Here is an 18,521-nt window from a genome sequence, read left to right as displayed (position 1 = left end):
CAGTGCCAGGAAAGACAACAACTCACAGCTCCCGGGCCCATATCCACCCACTTAGTGTGCCCTATCCATAGCCTCTACTCCCGCCATCATAAAACACTTAACTCCTTGTTCAGTTGCTATTGAAAGTGCAATGAAATGGGGGAGGGGTGGGGCAAATGGAAAACGTCCTTGGATGAGTTCCGGAGGCTGGCGTCACAATCTCCCTCTTGCTCCTCACCCACGTACCCCTCACATAGAGAGATCCCCATTCAAGGAGGCCTGTCTGACCATCCAGGACCACCACCCCAAGAGCTAAGAGGAGGGGGTGGTCACTGCTTGAGCTGCCTGAGGTAGAACTGGGGAACCCTACTTCTAGCATGCCCCTTCCCCTTCCAGTCCACTGAGTTGGGGGGACAGGCACCCCGGAGCTGCCACCCAGGGCTGAGAAGGTACAAAGGGGAAAGGACATGGAGGAAGGGAGAGGAGCAGAGAGGGACTGAGAGCCCAGCTGGGAAAGAGGGGCCTCTGGGGCTCCTAGAAAAGTGCCGGGGAAGGCAAAGCCAAACACTGAGGCCGGCTCCCCCGCGGGTGGAGGGGAGGTGGGGTGGTCTGCTACGGGACCGACCTTCCCCACGCCTTCACGGGACCGAGGGGGTTACCAAGGGCCACGAGGGTATCAAATCCCCAGCCCTGTTCCAGGCTGTGCCCACTTCAAGGTCACCCTGCCCAACCTTAGAGGGGAGTGAGGGGACCTCAAAGTTTCGATGATGCCCCCCACTCTGTTGGGTCCCCTACAAAGTGCTATCTGTTTACTTCTCAAATTACAAGGAATTCAGGTCTGAGAATGCGGGAAAGGGGCAGAATTTTGTAACACCCATCAGACGGTGAGGGGAGGGAGCCAGGTACCTCCAGAGAGTACCACCCAGCGGGTGAGGGTCGTGCCAGCCTCACCGTACCTCAGGGAGAGAGGAAATGGATAGCAAAGGATGAGGAGGGCTTAAATAATAGTTCACATAATAAAAATACCTAGCTCTCTAATAAGCCTATTTTTCTGCTATCTCATTTTTTTTTTTAAATAATTCTAATGCCAGAGGCTGGGGGTACGAGGACGGCGGGGGCAAGCAGGGTATATACATGAGGAGGAGTTTAAATTAAAACACAAATAATAATTAAGACACACAAACTGAAGGAATCAGGCAAAAGATGTAGAAGAGGCCTACGGTGGCCTCCTTGTTTCCAGGAGGACCTAGCTTCCAGCGGCTGGGTTAGGGCTTTCTCTTGGAGCTGATCAGCCGGCGTTTAGAGTGATAGAAATCTGAGGAGAGAGAACAGAAGTCAGCCAGGCCAGGAGGAAGAGGGCACAGCAGAACCACCCATCCAACGCAAACTGCAGAGGGGCCAGGGACCCCTCCCCAGGGCCAGAGGGACACACTGCCGAGTACAGGGAAGAACTCTGGCAACTTCTGGCCCATCTCCCAGAGGAGCATTTCCAGAGCATCTCACCACACTTCACAGATGTGATTAATAATAGATAGGACCTATGCCCATGGGCCGGCTCTAAGCCAAGCTGCCGTAGACAGTAGCCACTAATCCTATGTGGTTATTTAAATTAACTAACATTAAACAAAATGAAAAATTCAATTCCTCGGTCACACTAGCCAGATGTCAAGTACTTGGCGGCCATATGTGGCCAGCAGCACTGGACATTTGCATCTTTACAGAGTTCTATCGGATAGCACTGCTCTGGGGTTGCATTAGATAATCCATGAAAAGTGTTCTGCACAATGCCTGGGCTGTATAAAGTTAGCTATTATTACTATTATTATTATTATTATCATTATTGTTAGTTCTGACCCAGCTGCAAATTAGCTGTGGGATTCTTGGCTGCATCTCTCCAAGCCTCAGTTTCCTCACCTATAAAATGAGGATAACACTGGTATGGTGCTCTGAGCATTAAATGAAATGCTCTCTAAAAGACTTTGGTTGATGGGGAATTCCCTGGCAGTCCAGTGGTTAGGACTCCATGCTTTCGCTGCCAAGGGCCCAGGTCCAATCCCTGGTCAGTGAACTAAGATGCTGCAAGCCGTGCATGGTGAAGCCAAAAAAATAATAATAATAACAGTAATAATAATAAAATTTTAAAGTAAAAAATAAAAAGACTTTGGTCGAAGGCCTGGCATACTTAGTGCTCAAATGTCAGTATCATTCATTCAGTTTTCCTCAAGCACCTGCTATGTGTCAGACACCATCCTAGGTGCCGAGGATTCAGCAATGAACAACAGAGATACAGATTCCTTTCCTGTGGAGATAATATCCTAGTTGGGGAGATGGACAATATCAAGATAAGGAAGTAGCTGTTGATAGTTTAAAAAGTGCCAAAAAGAGAAAAATAGGCAGGGAAGGGGGGGTTGGAGGTGTGTATGTGTGATGGGGAAGGGGAGTTAAGTTTGAATAGGACAGCCAGGAAATTCTCATTAGCTTTCTCTCCACTGCAAATTCATTGTGGGACCTTAGGCAAATCATTCTACCTCTCTGAGCCTTGTTTCTTTGCCTACAGAAGGATGGCAAGAATGTCTTATGGTATAGGATTACTATAAGGACTGAAAGAAATCTAGAAACTTAGCAAAGGGCCTGGCATATAATCAATGTGCCAAATAAATGTTAGCTGGTTGGTCTTGGCACCAGGCTAGCTGTGTGACCTCAGGCAAGTCACTTCCCCTCTCTGGGCCTGTTTCCCCCTCTGAGGTATGAGGAAGCTGGGCCAAATAGTTCAGCCCTTGCACCATGAATTCTGGGAGTCTTGATCCCTTGCAGTATCCTTCTCTGCACTTGTCCTCACCTGTCATGCTGGTCTGTCTCCGTTTTCGTCCCTGGGAGGTGCCCGGCCCTCCCGGGGACACCTCAGGCCGCTCAGGGGAGCGAGGCACGAGGGTGCAGGACAGCGACAGGTCCACGTGGTCCTCCTGAGATGTCCCCTGCAGCAGGGCAGATGAGGTGCTCGGCCACTTGCCCCCTCCCAGGTCGTCCCGGGTCCCCCGGGGCCCTGCAGGCAGGTAGAGCTTGGGCAGGCCAAGGCCCCTCACGCGCTCCCAGGCGAAGTCACCCTCCAGTGGTGTCTCGGTGACAAAGTCGAAGTTCCATCGCTCTCGGGCCTCCTGCACGCAGCTGGCCATCAGGGCGTCGCAGTCCCGGCGCAGCTGCTCACTGTCCACCGGGCCAAAGAGGCGGCGGCATGCCTTGCTGCTGCGTGGGATCTGATGGGCATCCCTGGATGGCTCTGACATGGTGCCTGCAGCTGGAACACAAGTAAGACCCTGGTCACCGGAGAAATCAGACCCTCCCTTACCCGGCCGTGCTTCACTCTGTAACCTCAGGCGAGGTCTTCTTACCAGAACGTGAGGCGAGAGGATCACTCTGGTTCCTTCCGGCTGATTTTCCCCCACTGCCCTCCCACAGGCTCTCCCAACCCCCCAGCAACACACACAGGGTTGGGGCAGAGCTCAGCCAGCCTGGCACCCCAAGGTCACTGGAGAAGTGGGCAGCTGAAGGGCAAGTTTATGTATGTCAACAAAGGCAGGTTTATTGCAATAGCAGGGATCAGGGTCCTGTTTACCACCAGGTATTATCAGGTAAAATCAATTTGTTTTCCCCCCTGAGGTGTCCCTCATGGGTGTGAATGCCCCAAGTCTGTGTGAATTGCCAGAGTCCAGCAGTTTCCTAACCCCAGACCTGGCCAGGAGGTCAATTCCCAAGTAAATGGACAGCTCCTCGAGCCTCCTGAAACCCTCCAACTAGATACTCATGTGGAGTAATCCTGCTCAGCTACTTAAAACTACCCTGGACTTTGGGGTAAAAAACACCTGGGTTCTAGGGCTTCCCTGGTGGCGCAGTGGTTGAGAATCTGCCTGCTAATGCAGGGGACATGGGTTTGAGCCCTGGTCTGGGAAGATCCCACATGCCGCGGAGCAACTAGGCCCGTGAGCCACAACTACTGAGCCTGCACATCTGGAGCCTGTGCTCTGCAACAAGAGAGGCCGCGATAGTGAGAGGCCCGCGCACCGCGATGAAGAGTGGCCCCCGCTTGCCACAACTAGAGAAAGCCCTCGCACAGAAACGAAGACCCAACACAGCAAAAATAAATTAATTAATTAATAAACTCCTACCCCCAACATCTTCTAAATAAACAAAAATAAAAACACCTGGGTTCTAGTCCTAGCTCTGCCACTTACTATCTCAACTTTAAAAAGTCACTTAACGTCTTTAGGCCTCAATTTCCTCATCCGTAAAATGGGACTGCATGCAAGTCTAAAGAGCAGGGCTGTAGAAGCATGCTCAAGCAGTTGATCAGTGGGTCCCTCCAGGCAAGGCAGATGGAACAGAGTTGGGAGGCTGTATCTCGGTGGTTCAAAGTGAGGTCTCTGGAACCAGGCCACCTGGGTTGGAATCCAGGCTCTGCTGGGTGAACCTGGACAAGTGGCTTAACTTCTCTGGGCTCTATTTTCCCCATCTATAAAATGGAGACAGCAATAGTGAATGTCTCAGAGGACAGACGTGAGGATTAACTGAGTTAATGTAGATAATGTGCTTAGAGCAGTACCTAGTATATAGAAGCGCTTGGAAAATATTATTATTATTTCTCTCTGCCTTTAGGTCTGCCTGAGCTCCTCCCCATCACTCCACCTGGGCCGCTGCCTCCTTCAGACAGCAGCTGACAGGTGTTGTGCGCTGAGGGCCTTTCCCAAGGATGTCATCATGCAGGCAGCCTGGGGGTGAGGAGCAGCTAGGCAGGGCAGGGCAGGGAGATGACTTCTCCCAGGCTGAGCCACATCCTGCCAGGCACATGAGGTGACCTGAAGTCTAGACAACCTGGAAGCCCCTGCCCCATTCTGCCTGCATCCAAAGAACCCATTTTTCAGGCAAAGAAAATTAAAGGCATTGGTCTACCTGGTTCCTCTCCTCCCACTTCAGGAGAGGGAAAACTAAGGATGAGTTTGCCCGTGGGGGAGTGCTGGCACCTACCTGCCCTGCTCCGGCCTGACTCCAGGATGAGCTCCTGCACGACCTTGACAGGGACTGGGTTTTCTGGGGACAAGTCCTGCTTTGTAGGCTCTGAGGGTGAAAGCTCTGCTGAGTGACCTCCTGGGACAGGAAGCCATGAACCCACACCACACCTACCCGTCCCCACTCCACCTCTCACAGTGAGTGGAGCCCACAACGTGATGTCTCAGCTGATAGGGGAGGGGAGGCACTAGGTGACCTCAGATCAAGTTAAAAGGGTAGGAGTTATGAGACTTGCCCCAAAACCACACAGTTAAAAGGATCAAGGGCCACTGCCACACAGAGAGGGGTTACCTAGTGCAGTGGGCAAAGCCCACAAATAACCTTTGCTCACTCTCTTCAGGGCAAGGATTGAGATTTATTTATATATTTTATGTGCCAAGACCTGTTCTAAGACGTTTACAAATATTAATTTTCTGAAAAAGTGGGTACATTAGCTCTTTTACCAAAGAGGTAACCAAGGCTCAGAGAAGTTAAGTAACTTTCCCAAAGTCACACAGCTCACAAGTGGCACAGCCAGGATTTGAACCCAGGTCTGAATGCCCTGGGTTCTGTGCTCTGGTGTTGAACCCTACTCCCTCTCTAATTTTGAGGTTTCTTAACCAGAGAGACCCATCAGAGCCACTTAAGCTTTTTCAAAATGTAGACTGACAGGCCCCTCCTTCCCCAGACCACTTAAATTCAAGTGTTTGACAGCTCTCCAGATGGGCATACTTGGGGTGCCAGCCAAGAGGGGACACACAGAATGTCCTGAATAGACACTATGGATCTCAGCGCTTCATTGGTACATGGAGGAGAAGCCCACCTAGGGCTTTATCAGGGAGCTGGATATTCCCTAGCTTCTAGGAGCTGAAGATGGGACCAGAATCCAGGCAGGGACCCTCTCTACTTCTGCCACCCCTTCCCTTATGGCTCACAGGCTCCCCACCAAAATCTTCTCTCATGCCCATTATTATAACTCCCACCTCAGAGAAAACAAACAAAAACCCTTGTTTTACAAACAAGCAACTGAGAATAGCTTCCTTTGTTGGCCTTCGTGCCTTAGACTTCAACCATATTTTCATATCCAAATAAATGGTAAGCTCTCAGTAAACACTGCTGAACCAATAGGGTACTCTTTTTAAGAGGCGGGGGAGCAACCTCAGATCAGTACTGGAATAGCGGCGGGAAGCAAAGGCGGGTGAAGCCTCCTTCCGCGGGAAGGCGTGTTTGCTATTAGCGCTGGGGCCAGAAGGGGGCGCTGGTCTACAGGAAATCACGCGCGGGGTGGGAAGTGCGTGGGCAGAGCCTGGGACAGCGGCAGGGAGTTGTGATGAGTCAGTTTCCTGCAAAGAGCTCCCAGCCCGCCAAAACTTCGCTTCCACTCCGGCTGCACGTCACCCCCGGGTGAGGAGGGGGAGCGGGAGCCGCGAACACGTCACGCTGAGCCAGCTAGGCTTCCAAAACCCCCGCCACTATTGGGAAACCGCGCGCTCTCGCGCCGTCTCTTGTGACACACGCGCGCGCGCGCACACACACACACACACACACACACACACCGCAAGCACAGGCGCGCCGAGATCTGGTCCCTCCACCTTATCTCCACGCCCAAAGCAGGGGATGAGTCAGATCCCTGGAAAATAAAAATAGACGGGAGCAACGAAAACAAAACCGCTCTTAAGTCCTCCCCGAAACGCAACGTGGAGGAAGGGAAGGAAGGAGAGAGCTGCCTGGGCGCCCTAAAGTACCAAAACAGTTCCGAGATTCTTGTCCCCACGGGGAGGGCGCGTGTCCCCCGGGGGCCCCTGACAAGGCAGACAAGGCGGACGCACCGTGGTCCGCGCTGGGCGGCGGCGCCCGAAGGACGACTCGCCCTCCTGCTCAGCCGTGTCGCCCTCGGAGAGGGAATTCTGGACTAGGTTGGGGGAGCCCGGAGCCCCCGAATGCAGGCGACGGAGGTCCGGAGCGGCGTCGCACCCCGAAGCCCCATCCCTCAAAGACACGACCTCTCACCCCCTTCCTCCCTTGCGGGGACTGTGTGCCCCGCCGCCCCGCAGAGCAGGGCTCGGCCCCCGCCCCTGAATCCGTCCGTCCGACCCAAGGGCAGGCTGGGCCGGGGTTCTCCCGGCAGCGGTGGGAGAGAGGTAGGTCCGGTTTCTGCGCTTCCCTGACTGGCTGGCTCAAGCCCCCTCAGCGCCGGGCCGCGGCTCCGGGTCCTCGAGGGCGCGCCGCGGGGCGGGGACCGGACACCCAGTCCTGGACCTCCCGGTGTCCCGGCTTCCCTGGGAACACTCTGTGCCAGCCAAATAGGTCACTGTGCTGATGCGGGGACAGAGACCGTGGAGAGGCAGGGAAGGGGACTTCTGGGGGAGCCGCCGTCTCCCAGCCCTGGCGGGGATCTGACCTCACCCGGCCCCGTTCCCTGGGGTCTTCTTGTCACCGTGAGTCACCTCCTCGCTAGCCCTTAAGGGACGTGTCCCGACACGTTCCCAAGGGCCGGAGACACAGCCCGCGCTGACCTCAGCGCCCAGCCTGTTGGCGGACACGGCAGCGTTGGGGACCCAGACCTCGGTTCTGGGCCGGGATGGCACCGATTGGATCCGAGAGCCGCCCAGGAGCGGATCCCAGATGAACCTGCTCGGCTCGGCTTTCCCCACCCCTCCCGGACCCCTCCGCGGACAGGGCTTCATCCCCACGCCGCAAGCGCACCAAGCCTGGGGCCCCGAGCTCACCCTCCGCCCAGTCCACGCCGTCCCTCGCCCCAGCTGAGCTTCAAACGGAGGGAGCGTGGCGGGGAATCTCTGAAATTAGTGCTCCCTCTCCCCGCCCGGAATCTCCGACACATCCTGGCCCCTGTCCCACGCGCACGTATAGACTCGGATGTGCGCAAAACCGAACCCCAAGCACGGACCCACGCACGCCATTCACCTGTGAACACAGTACACACACGCCGCTGCGGACATACACCCACGGAGGTGCGCGGACACACACGCGGACACGCTCGGCTCAGCTCAGAGCCGCAGCCCGGAATTCGCTCTTGCCTGCCCTGGCTCCCTCACCTCCTCTGAGGGTCTCGGTGTCTCAGTGAATCCGCGCCCAGCTCCTCGTCGCCCAGCTACCGACTCGGGCAGCTGCTCACACCTAAGCTGGCGCCGCCTGCGCTCCCCTTATAAAAGGGCTGGAGGCGGGACCGGCCGCTCCGCCCACAGCGCGCCGGGGACCGGCCTCTGGTGGGGGACAACTGCGGCTCCTCTGCGCTCGCAACAGCGCTCTGGAAACCTCTGCGGCCAACCTCGCGTGCTGCAGGAGAGCGCTTCCCTCCTCCCCACTACCCGCGCCTGGGTTTGTACGCTTGACACATTTCCCCACGAACTGAGCCCCAAATCTGGTTTTTTCAGTTGGGGAGTGAGTTGCCGCTCCCCCGGAGGGGACGACATTGTTAGGACAGGACCGAGGAGCCCCCTCTCTGGCCCACCACCAACTGACTCTGGGCAAGGGTTTACCCAAAGCAGCTGAATAGACCATGAGGAGTGTCATTAATAAATAAAAATCCTTAAATAATAATAAAAAAAAAAACCCTCACTTTGCAATTCCCAGAAAAGCCCCACTACACCACCTCTATTCCCATGGATCCCTCACTACACCACCTCTGCCCATTACCTGAGGCACCCAGAGACCCCAATGAAGCATTCTTGGAGGCCAGAAAGGATTCAATTCCCTTTATTTCACAGATAAGGAAACCGAGGCCCACAGAACTAAAGGGATGAGAAGTTATTTGTCAAATGCTCTAGGTAAGAGAGGACTGGGCACACTGCTAAGAAAGGGCCAACCTGGTCTCCAGGGGAAATGGGACACTGAACTAACTTTCCCACCCCCTCGTCCTCACTCCCTACATCCACCTCCCTCTCACCTCAGCAGAAGAAAGCTCTGTGATTGCAGCAGATTGGATGGCTAGGAAGGGGAGAAAGATTTGGTGGGTGAGTTAGCTCCTGGGTAGTCCCCACACAGCCCACATACACTGCTGGGAAACCGAGGCTCAGAGTTCAGTGGCCTGACTCATAACACAGCAAATAAATGGCGATGGTTGGAACATAGGCCTTTTGCCTCTCATCCAGAACTCTCTGCTTGTTGCCCTCTCTGTTTCAGTGGCTCTAGAATGAGGGAAATGCCCTGCACCCCTCATTTCAAGGCAGTATACTGAGGCAGTATACTGATGAAAGACAATTCTGGAAACGTCCACTGGTGCTTCTGACAGATACAAAAGCAAGTGAGATGCCCTGCTGCTCCACACCCCTAGACCCACTTGCACCCCACCTTTGCTTCCTTCCTTCACCTAAAACATTTGCAGTTTCTCCTTTTAAAAAATTGCAGAGAACAGAGTGTTAATCTGAACAGAAATCTACTAAGAAATAGAATCCAGGCTTGGAACAGCTACAATTACTGACATCTAGGGCTGTTCAGTGTCTGAAAATCTCTGCCCAGACATGCCCAGTCTATTTCCTCTAATGCAGCTGACCTCAGGGAAGACAGGCCTCCTTCTCCTCTACTGCTGGGACAAGAGCCTGGGTAGGGGTGGGAGGGCACATTACCAGACCCCCTGGCCTACCTAATTTTGGAATCAGACCAGGACTTCAGAAGGACCTCAAAAAGGCCAAGACCCCAGGACCAGCCCCCTTCTCCCCCAGTTCCACCCTCCCCACCTCCAACACACCCGTACCCACACCACCCAAAGGCTGGGTTGTCAAATGTCCAGCAGAAGACGGGCATATCCTCCTACTGCCTTGAATCCCCTTGGCTTTCAGACATTTCAAATAGACTTGACATTGTCTGTCTGTTTACTTTGGGAAAAAAATTTAATGAAGGCTTGTATTGAATTATTTAAAGTTTTGTGGTCCTGAGCTTCACAATGAAATAATTCTTTTTGTTGTTTTTGTTGGGAAGTGAATTTTTTTTTATAACTTCTAGCTCACCACCACCACCACAACAGAATTCAACAAATATTTATTAAGTGCCTACTGAGTGTCTAGTACTGTTCAGCACTTTAAAAAAAGAGTTTCCAACCATACACTTGAATGTGTAGCCAGGTATGCTCTTAAAGGAGGACTTCTGCCCTGAAGAAGCAAAGAAGCAGGTTGTTAGAAGCCACACGCAAGATCTAACTCCCAAAACACACACACACACACACACACACACACACACACACTAGATCCCAGGCCAGTCCCAAGGGATCTGCTGCAAATCATATATTCTGTTCAGCGGAACTCAGACCACGGTCTCCCTAGGGTCTCTGAGGGTCTCCTGTCTCCTACCACCCCCCTCTTTCTGAAAGCAGGCAGCCCCAAGGACAAAACAGCCACCAGCTTCTTCTATGCCAGGGCTCAACATGTTAGGACATGTTCCTGACGGCCTGAATGCTAGTCAAGACCACAGCCTGCTGTCCGGGCCTGCTCCCAAGGAAGCAGGCAGCTTAGGGATGTAGGGAGACTCAGCCTGAGACACCAGAGGATCCAGGTCAGCCCCCATCCAGGAGGGACGTGATGACGAAAAGCAAAGGTAGAAGCCCTAGCCTGAAGAAGGAGGATGTGAGGAAGGCTCAATGGTGGCCACAGGAGCTGCCCAGGAAGCAGGGGGAAGTGCTGGGAACAATGTTGCTGTTTTCTCAGAAAAGGCCTGGGGAGTCCCTAACAGGGGCAGTCAGCTTTCAGTGGAATTCACTTCCACACAGGCTCCCAAGAAGTGAGACCCCCAGAGAAGAGGCAGAACAGAGACATTATTATATTACTGAGCAGAAGTCCCGCTTGTTTTTTTTTAAAGGAAGAATGAGATTGGGAGCTCCCCCAACTCCACCCCCCGACCTTCTGGGGGTTTTACCCAGCCAGTACAAAGATCAGGATTGACCATACAGTGAGGTAGAGGAATTTGTGACAGAATTTGTGCCAAATACTTCCAGCTTCCCTGAGCTAGCAATTTCACCTTGTCTAAGCCTGAAATTTCACCATTAGAAATTCATTTCTATAGTATTAAGTTCTGTTCTTCATTAAATAAGATCATATAGGAAAAATGCTTAGCAATAGTGCCTGCCACATAGAAATCAGTGGGGCAAATGAGTGCCTGAATCCTGCAGAGGGTTCTGGGTGGCACAGCACAGTGTGAATGCGTTGATCATATCATTTAGGGACTAGAAGGTGGTGAGGGAATGTTGTGAACACAGGCCACCTGAGGAGTGAAGGGCTCTCTGTGCCTTTGCACATATTGTTCCCTCTTCTTGGAATGAGTGTTCCTGACCAATATGCCCCACCTCCACTCCTTTCTCCACCCATTGAACTCCTATTGATCCTTCATGACCCGACCTATATGACCCCTTGGGACAAGGCTTTCTCAGGGCTTCCTCTGGCTCCCAGAGCCCCTGGTAAGCAATACACTCCACTGTGCTTTACTGGCTTGCCTGGTTCATGTGCCTACTGCATCCTCTGAGATGGGAACCTAGAGAGGATGAGCCCATATTTTATTCATCTTTGTACCTTCAAGGCCTAGCAGTCTCAGCCTAATCTCAGTGAATATTTATGGAAGAGCCATTTTTGGCCTGCACTCTGAGGTTGGGCTTCAGTGGCACTGCTTCTCAGCCCTCTCTTTTATTTATTCATTCATCTGTTTACTCATTTATTCATTAAAAACTAATATAATTAACACTCACTGCTCAACCCAAGAATTAGAACATTACAAATCATTGATACCTTCCTGTGATTTCCTCTCCTATGCTGACCCATCCTCCCCTACCCCAAAATAAACAGTATCTTGCAGTGTACACTATTTTATGTTGAACTTTCTTTTGTTTTCAATAGTTTTATCACATGTGTCCAAGACAGTAATGCTCTTCCATTTTTCTATGTGCTCCCCTACATTTCCCAGCCCCTCCTTGTAGTTTAGACTGGGTAACGTGAATGGTTCTAGCCAATGAAATGTGAACATAAGTGACATTTTCCTCCTTAGAGCTGAGATCAAGTGAAATTCTCCAGCCTTTCTGTCCTCCCTGGCTGTAGCAAAAGTGAGGTCTCATGTCCCAGATGGTGCCACCTTGCTATGGCAGATCCTCCCTCAGCCTAAGTTCCTGAGTGGCTCTGTGGAGCCAAACACCCCACCAGCTTGTATGTGAGAAAGAAATAATCTTTTGTTATATGAAGTCAGTGAAATGTGAAGCTAATTTGTTCCTGCAGCATAACCTACCTAAGATTTATCCATATGGCTATGGGGATTGTGGTTTGTGCAAGTCTGTGGCACCCAATGAGGTACAGCTCTGGGTATTTGCACTCTTTTGACGTTGCCTCCCCTTAAATCTCTCTGGCTTATGACTCTTTTAACCAGTAGAATGGGTAATTCTGTGCTTGTTCTAGGCCTAAGCCTTAAGAAGGTCTAGCAACTTCTGCTTTTGCATCCTTGAGGAACTTGAGACACCACGTGAGAAGTTTGATTACTCTGAGACCACCATGCTGAGAGAAGTCATGTGGAGGCCACATGCAAGATAACCAAGGCTACTGCCCCACACACAATAGCTCCAGGTGATCTCCTAGCTGACCGCCAGCATCAACATGCCAACCACGTGAAAGGACCATTTTAAAAGTTGATCTTTCACCCTCAGTTAATCCTCCCCAGTTGAAGCCACGTGGAGTAGAGACAAGCCATCCCCAATGAGATCCTGCCTAAATTGTAGAATTATGAGCAAATAAATGATCGTGTTTGCCACTATGTTTTTTTTTAAGTCTTTATTGAATTTTGTTACAATATTGTTTGTGTTTTAAATTTTTTGGTTTTTTGGCCGCAAGACATGTGGGATCCCAGCTCCCCGACCAGGGATCGAACCCACACCCCCTGCACTGGAAGGTGAAGTTTTAACCACTGGACCACCAGGGAAGTCCCACCACTACATTTTAACATGGCCTGTTATGCAGCAATACATAATTAAAACAGGGCTCAATCATTTTCACTGTTATTTAACATCCAGTGATTCCCTTCTCCTGTAAATGGGCACTTTGGTTATTTCCAGTTTTCTGTTATTATGCATAGGGTTGCTATAATTATTTTTTTTAAGATTTTTTTGATGTGGACCTTTTTTTTTAACATCTTTATTGGAGTATAATTGCTTTACAATGGTGTGTTAGTTTCTGCTTTTGGACCATGTTTTTAAAAGTATTTATTGAATTTGTTACTACACTGCTTCTGTTTTATGTTTTGGTTTTTTGGCCACAAGGCATGTGGGATCCCAGCTCCCCAACCAGGGATCGAACCCGCACCCCCTGCATTGGAAGGCGAAGTCTTAACCACTGGACTGCCAGGGAAGTCCTAATTATTCTTATCCATGTCTTTGGGTCACACATGCAAGAGTTTCTCTTGGACATACACCTAGTAGTAGAATTGCCCCACAATCTTTCTGTCAGAAGAAAAATGATTGGTGAAGCACCTGCACTTGGTGTTTGGACCTGTCTGTGTCTTTCAGGATTACTGGGAAAAGTCTAAAGCACTGCACATATGTTTGGGATTATCATTGCTTGCATTTTTGTGGAAGAATAAAAAGGAATCCAAAGGAATGAAGCACTAATGGTGGAATTTCAGATGTACTGGACACCTGTGGGTAGACATTTGGTGACAAGAGGAACTGCCCACAGACACTGAGTTCAGTCCTCTGAGCCAGCCTTCAAAACGCCCAAGACATCCCTCTCCCGGGATCTTTAGCTCAGAACAGCCTTCTGAATGATTCCCAAAAAGTAGGAATTATGCATTCTTTCACTTTTTTCTTTCCTAACAAATTATTTTTAAGCCCCTCCCAAGAAAAAGGCCCATCAAAGTTCTGAGGGTCTTGGGTTTGGATCCTCTGATTGCATAGCAGTGTGGAGTCTTAGAAAGTCATTTCAGGATTTCAGATCCATTATCTGACTCCTCACCATCCCTGCCCCCCTCCCTCCCTCTCCATCCTGGATGGGTGTTTTAGACTCATGTTACAGATGGTGGAATGGAGGCCCCAAGAGGTGCTGGCTTTGGCTGAGATGACACAGGCAGAGAGTCAGGGCAGAGCCAGGGCTCTGACTGTGGCCCCACCCTCTCTGCTCCCCCTCCTATCAGCTGCTTGTCTTTATCTTTGCTCCCCTAGGATGGCACTGAGTGTCACACATAGTCAAGATGCCACCAGAGCCACTGTGGAATGCAACAGCTGCAAACCCAATCCCGAAACGCTGGTGGCCTGAAGTTCAGAGCTAAAGGGAGATTATGCCTCCCTCTCCCCACCCTCAGTGGTTTTTAACAACCCAGCACCTGCTGTGAGGAATGATTACCGATGTCTCCTTTTGGGTACATGCGAGCAGCTCAGTGCTGGACTTAGGAAGAAAAGTGGGAGTGTCTGTTAGGATGACACTAGCCATTGTAATAAATAAACTCTCAAATTACAGTGACAACCCAATAGAAGTTTATTTCTCACTCACATATGAATACAATTGAGGTGTTCTTGTTGGCAAGTAGCTGATCTCCATGTGATAATTCAGGGACTCAGGCCCTTTCCATCCTGTGGCTCCACCATGCCCTAGGGCATCAGGATCTCTGCTTCCAGCTGGAGGAAAGAGAAAGAACACCAAGAAGGTATATGCATTTCTTCACACCTGGTTCAGAAGTAACACGCATCATTTCCCACCCACATTCCATTGGTGAGAACTTGTCATGCTTAGATCAAGGGTCTGTGTAGTCCCCGATGGGGGCACAGATGTGTGATGAGCTGCAAGCCATCTCTGCCACAGCAGAGGAGCGAGGCAGATGAGAACCCCTTCCTCTTTCCCCTCTTCCCACAAGAGAGTTTTTTCCTGCCGAGTTTCCGGACCTGGCCACGAGAAGAACAGTGCATGATCTCTGAGCTGCATGACCTTGGACCTCAATATCTTCATCTATAAAACGGGTACTTGCATATCCATGATCTTACAGCCTTTGCTGAGAGGTTGAAAAAAAAACGAGGTAGACATGATGCTCCCCAGTTCCCAGAGGAGGAAACCAGGACACAAAGAGACAGTGTGACTTGTCTAAAGTCACACAGCAGGACCCAATTTCCCCCTTCTGGTACATAGGTTTGTTTTGTTTTGACTAGTCAACATCAAAGTCTGCTGAGAAGTCACTGGACTGAAATGCAGGAAAATCTCCTACTCAGCAAATCCATCTGAAAACCTCCTGGGGGCCTAGGAGGATTACTAAGAAAAAGCCTTTTATTGTCTGAAATGCAGGTATAGAGACCCTGACAGGTTCTTGGTGGGCTGTGTGGGACCCAGCCTGGACCTGGTGGGGGGAAGGGAGCCTGCTGTGGTGAGACTTCAGGGAAGGCCCAATCCTCCTTTATCACTTTGCACATGCCTGCACTCCATCCTTTAGATCATTTTCCCTCCAGCTCAGGAATTCTCAACACAGGGAATGGGAGAAAGGGAACCCCCTTTTGAAAAATGTTCAGGTCCTACAAATACACAGACTCTCTCTAGAAGAAGACACAAGAAACAATGACAGTGGTTGCCTCTGGGGAGGGAAGCAGGTCCCCTGTGTCACCTACCTCCATGGGCACCATCTGAGTCTGTGTGGACCGCGCCCCCTGGAGTTGTGCTATGTACAACTCTGGGTGCAAGGTAGGCTTATTCCTCGTAATACATTTTAATAGTTAATTCCATTTAAAATAATAATTAACACAATTAAAAACCTATTCCAATTTCTGGCCCCATCTGGACCTACTGAATTAAAATTGTATGAGCATCAACCAGCTACACAAGCATACAGGTATTTTGAAAAATCTCCCCAATAACTGAAACCTCCCCACCCTCCAGCCTCACGGCTTTGGGAACCCTGATTTAGTCTGTCCATGCACAGGGCCCCCTTTCTTACCTCCAGAAGTTCTCAGCAGACCCTTCCATCTGGTTGAGAATGAGAGAACCAAGAATAGATTCTGTCACTAAATGGGAATGGGGGAAGGGAGAAGGGGCAGGTGGGGTGGGAGCTCCAGGCTTAGTGCACAGGCCAGCTTTACCTTCTGGGCAGTTGGGTTGCCCGTACCCCTGCAGCTCTGAACCACCCCTCCTATTCCAACCCTCCCCACCTCCACCCCCCCACGCCACCCGCCCCAGTGTAACACATCAGCATCTTTGGCCAGCACAGCTCAGGCTCGGCCTTGCCCGGGCTTGCCTTTTGTTGCATCATCCTCTGGCCTTGCCCGGTGCAAGCCTCCCACTCACCGCTGGATAAAACCAGCTAATTATATCACGGGAGACCCAAGGCGGGAGCATGTGGGCATTTTCAGCTGACCCAGCCTGTTTCTACTTGTTTTGCATGATTGTTCTTGGTTTTTCAAAATAATAATAACAACTACTAACAAGGGAAAAAATGGCCTGGGGCTGTGCAGAGCATGCTGCTGAAGCAAGAGCAAGGGTCCACCTGCTGCTCCAGGAAAGACCTACCCAGCACTCAGCTCAGAAAATGAAAAACAAGTCTCTTGACTCCCAAATCAGGGCTCAACAGACAAGCAGCTCTGAGAACAGGATACACTGGAATCAGCAGAATCAGAAATACAAATATTGCTTTGATAGCATCAATAACAGCAGCAAGGTAATTTATTTTTTCAAAATTTTAAAAAATTCTATTTGTAGTTTAGTCAAAAGTAGAGAGAGTTTTGTTTTCCCATAATTTCCTATATTTATTTGTGGAGGAGATAATACAGTCAAAATATACAAAATGATATGCAGTGAAAACTCCCTCCTATCCCTGCCTTCCAGCCTTCCATTTCCTTCCCAGAGGCTATGGCTGGTTGCTTGTGCCTCCTTCCAGAGATAGTCTATGAACAACCAGATCCATAGTCCTTCATCCAAAACATGTGGGGACAAATGGGTTTCAGAATGCAGAACTTTTCAAATTTTAGACAAGTAATGAGGTGCATGTACCATGTATTTTGCAACATCTTCCCTCCATCTAGGCTCTGTATAGGATGACCCTTGGTCTGAGTTTTAACATTTTAAATTCCACGTCCAAGGAACCTCTCAACTGCAGGCAAACAGGAGGATGGGTCACCCTGTCTGGAGTGTAAGGTATTCACACTAACCGGGGGTGGGGGGTTAGCAGAGGAGGAGTCAGATCTTCATTCCTAATGCTTATTTGTGACTGCAAGTTTAAGTCCAAGCCTGCTCAGAAGTTGAGGGAGAGACAAGAAGACCTGATGAGGTCTCCCAGACCTCCTGCACCTGTCCAACCACTTAGATCATGCAAAGTCATTAATGTAAACCATTAAGAATGGTTTACCAAGCAAGAAAACAACTTACATTCAGACCTACTGTATTAGGGTTCTCCAGAGAAATAGAACCAATCTCTCTCTCTCTCTCTCTCTCTCTCTCTCCCTCTCTCTCTCTAATATACATATGTATATATGTAGAGAGAGAGAGAGACAGAGGGACAGAAATTTATTGTAAGGAATTGGCTCACCTGATCGTGAAGGCTGGCAAGTCCATAATCTGTAAGGCAGGCTGGCTGAATGGCAATTTCAGTAGGAACTGATGTTGCAGTCTTGAGTCTGAAGGCAGTCTAGAGGCAGAATCCTTCTTCCTGGTGGTGGTAGGAGGGAGAAGATGGACCTCAGTCTTTCCTTTTTTTTTTTTTTTTGCTGTACGCGGGCCTCTCACTGTTGTGGCCTCTCCCATTGCGGAGCACAGGCCCCGGACGCGCAGGCTCAGCGGCCATGGCTCACGGGCCCAGCCGCTCCGCGGCATGTGGGATCCTCCCAGACCGGGGCACGAACCGGTGTCCCCTGCATCGGCAGGCGGACTCCCAACCACTGCGCCACCAAGGAAGCCCTCAGTCTTTTCTCTTAGGCCTTCAACTGATTGGATGAGGCTCAATCACATTATGCTAATCAAACCAAATTATGTTAATCAGCCTTACTCAGTGTCTATTGATGTAAATGTTAATCACATCTAAAAAATACCTCACAGCAACATCTAGACTGGTGTTTGACCAAACAACTGGGCACCAAGTTGACACAAAACCTTCACACCTGTTTAACATCCCAACTCTTCAGCTGTGAGTGTTTGTCAGGGATGGGATATGCAAGTCCCCACCTTCCCAGAGCTAACAGTCACAGGGGTAAAGCTGGGGTACACAAAACAATCACGAAGAGTATGAAGAAATGTCTTGTGTGGGATAAATTGGGAGGTTCTGAGTACAGCCTGGAAAAGTCCCCTCAAATATAGTCCAGAAGGCCAGAAAGATACTGGGAGTTCATGCCCAACATTGAGACAAGCAGGCTTCCTCTCTTGTCAATTTCACTCTTTTTTTTTTTTTTTTTTGCGGTAGGCGGACCTCTCACTGTTGTGGCCTCTCCCGTTGCGGAGCACAGGCTCCGGATGCGCAGGCTCAGCGGCCATGGCTCACGGGCCCAGCCGCTCCGCGGCATGTGGGATCCTCCCGAACGGGGGCACAAACCCATGTCCCCTGCATCGGCAGGCAGACTC

At 50.6% G+C, this 18,521-nt stretch overlaps 1 protein-coding gene across 1 annotated transcript; it reads right to left on the bottom strand.

The window, feature by feature from the left end:
* Nucleotides 1-1,158: 1,158 nt before the first annotated feature.
* CDKN1A (cyclin dependent kinase inhibitor 1A) lies at nt 1,159-8,148 on the bottom strand. Its single transcript, XM_079713886.1, has 3 exons — nt 8,076-8,148; nt 2,819-3,274; nt 1,159-1,294 (listed from the first exon to the last, which is right to left on the bottom strand). The coding sequence occupies exons 2-3, from the start codon at nt 3,261-3,263 to the stop codon at nt 1,245-1,247; spliced, it is 495 nt and encodes a 164-aa protein (XP_079570012.1). The 5' UTR covers nt 3,264-3,274; nt 8,076-8,148; the 3' UTR covers nt 1,159-1,244.
* Between the last annotated feature and the right edge of the window lie 10,373 nt (nt 8,149-18,521).

The sequence above is a fragment of the Hyperoodon ampullatus genome (assembly GCF_949752795.1).
Source record: "Hyperoodon ampullatus genome assembly, chromosome: 10".
NCBI lineage: Eukaryota > Metazoa > Chordata > Mammalia > Artiodactyla > Ziphiidae > Hyperoodon > Hyperoodon ampullatus.
This window is presented reverse-complemented; position numbering and strand designations above follow the sequence as displayed.

Excerpts from the sequence above, each read along its gene's own strand:
- CDKN1A (XM_079713886.1), bottom strand. The coding sequence starts at position 3,263 with ATGTCAGAGCCATCCAGGGATGCCCATCAGATCCCACGCAGCAGCAAG. Across the intron at positions 1,295-2,818 it reads GAGACAGACCAGCATGACAG|ATTTCTATCACTCTAAACGC; the intron begins GTGAGGACAAGT and ends CTCTCTCCTCAG.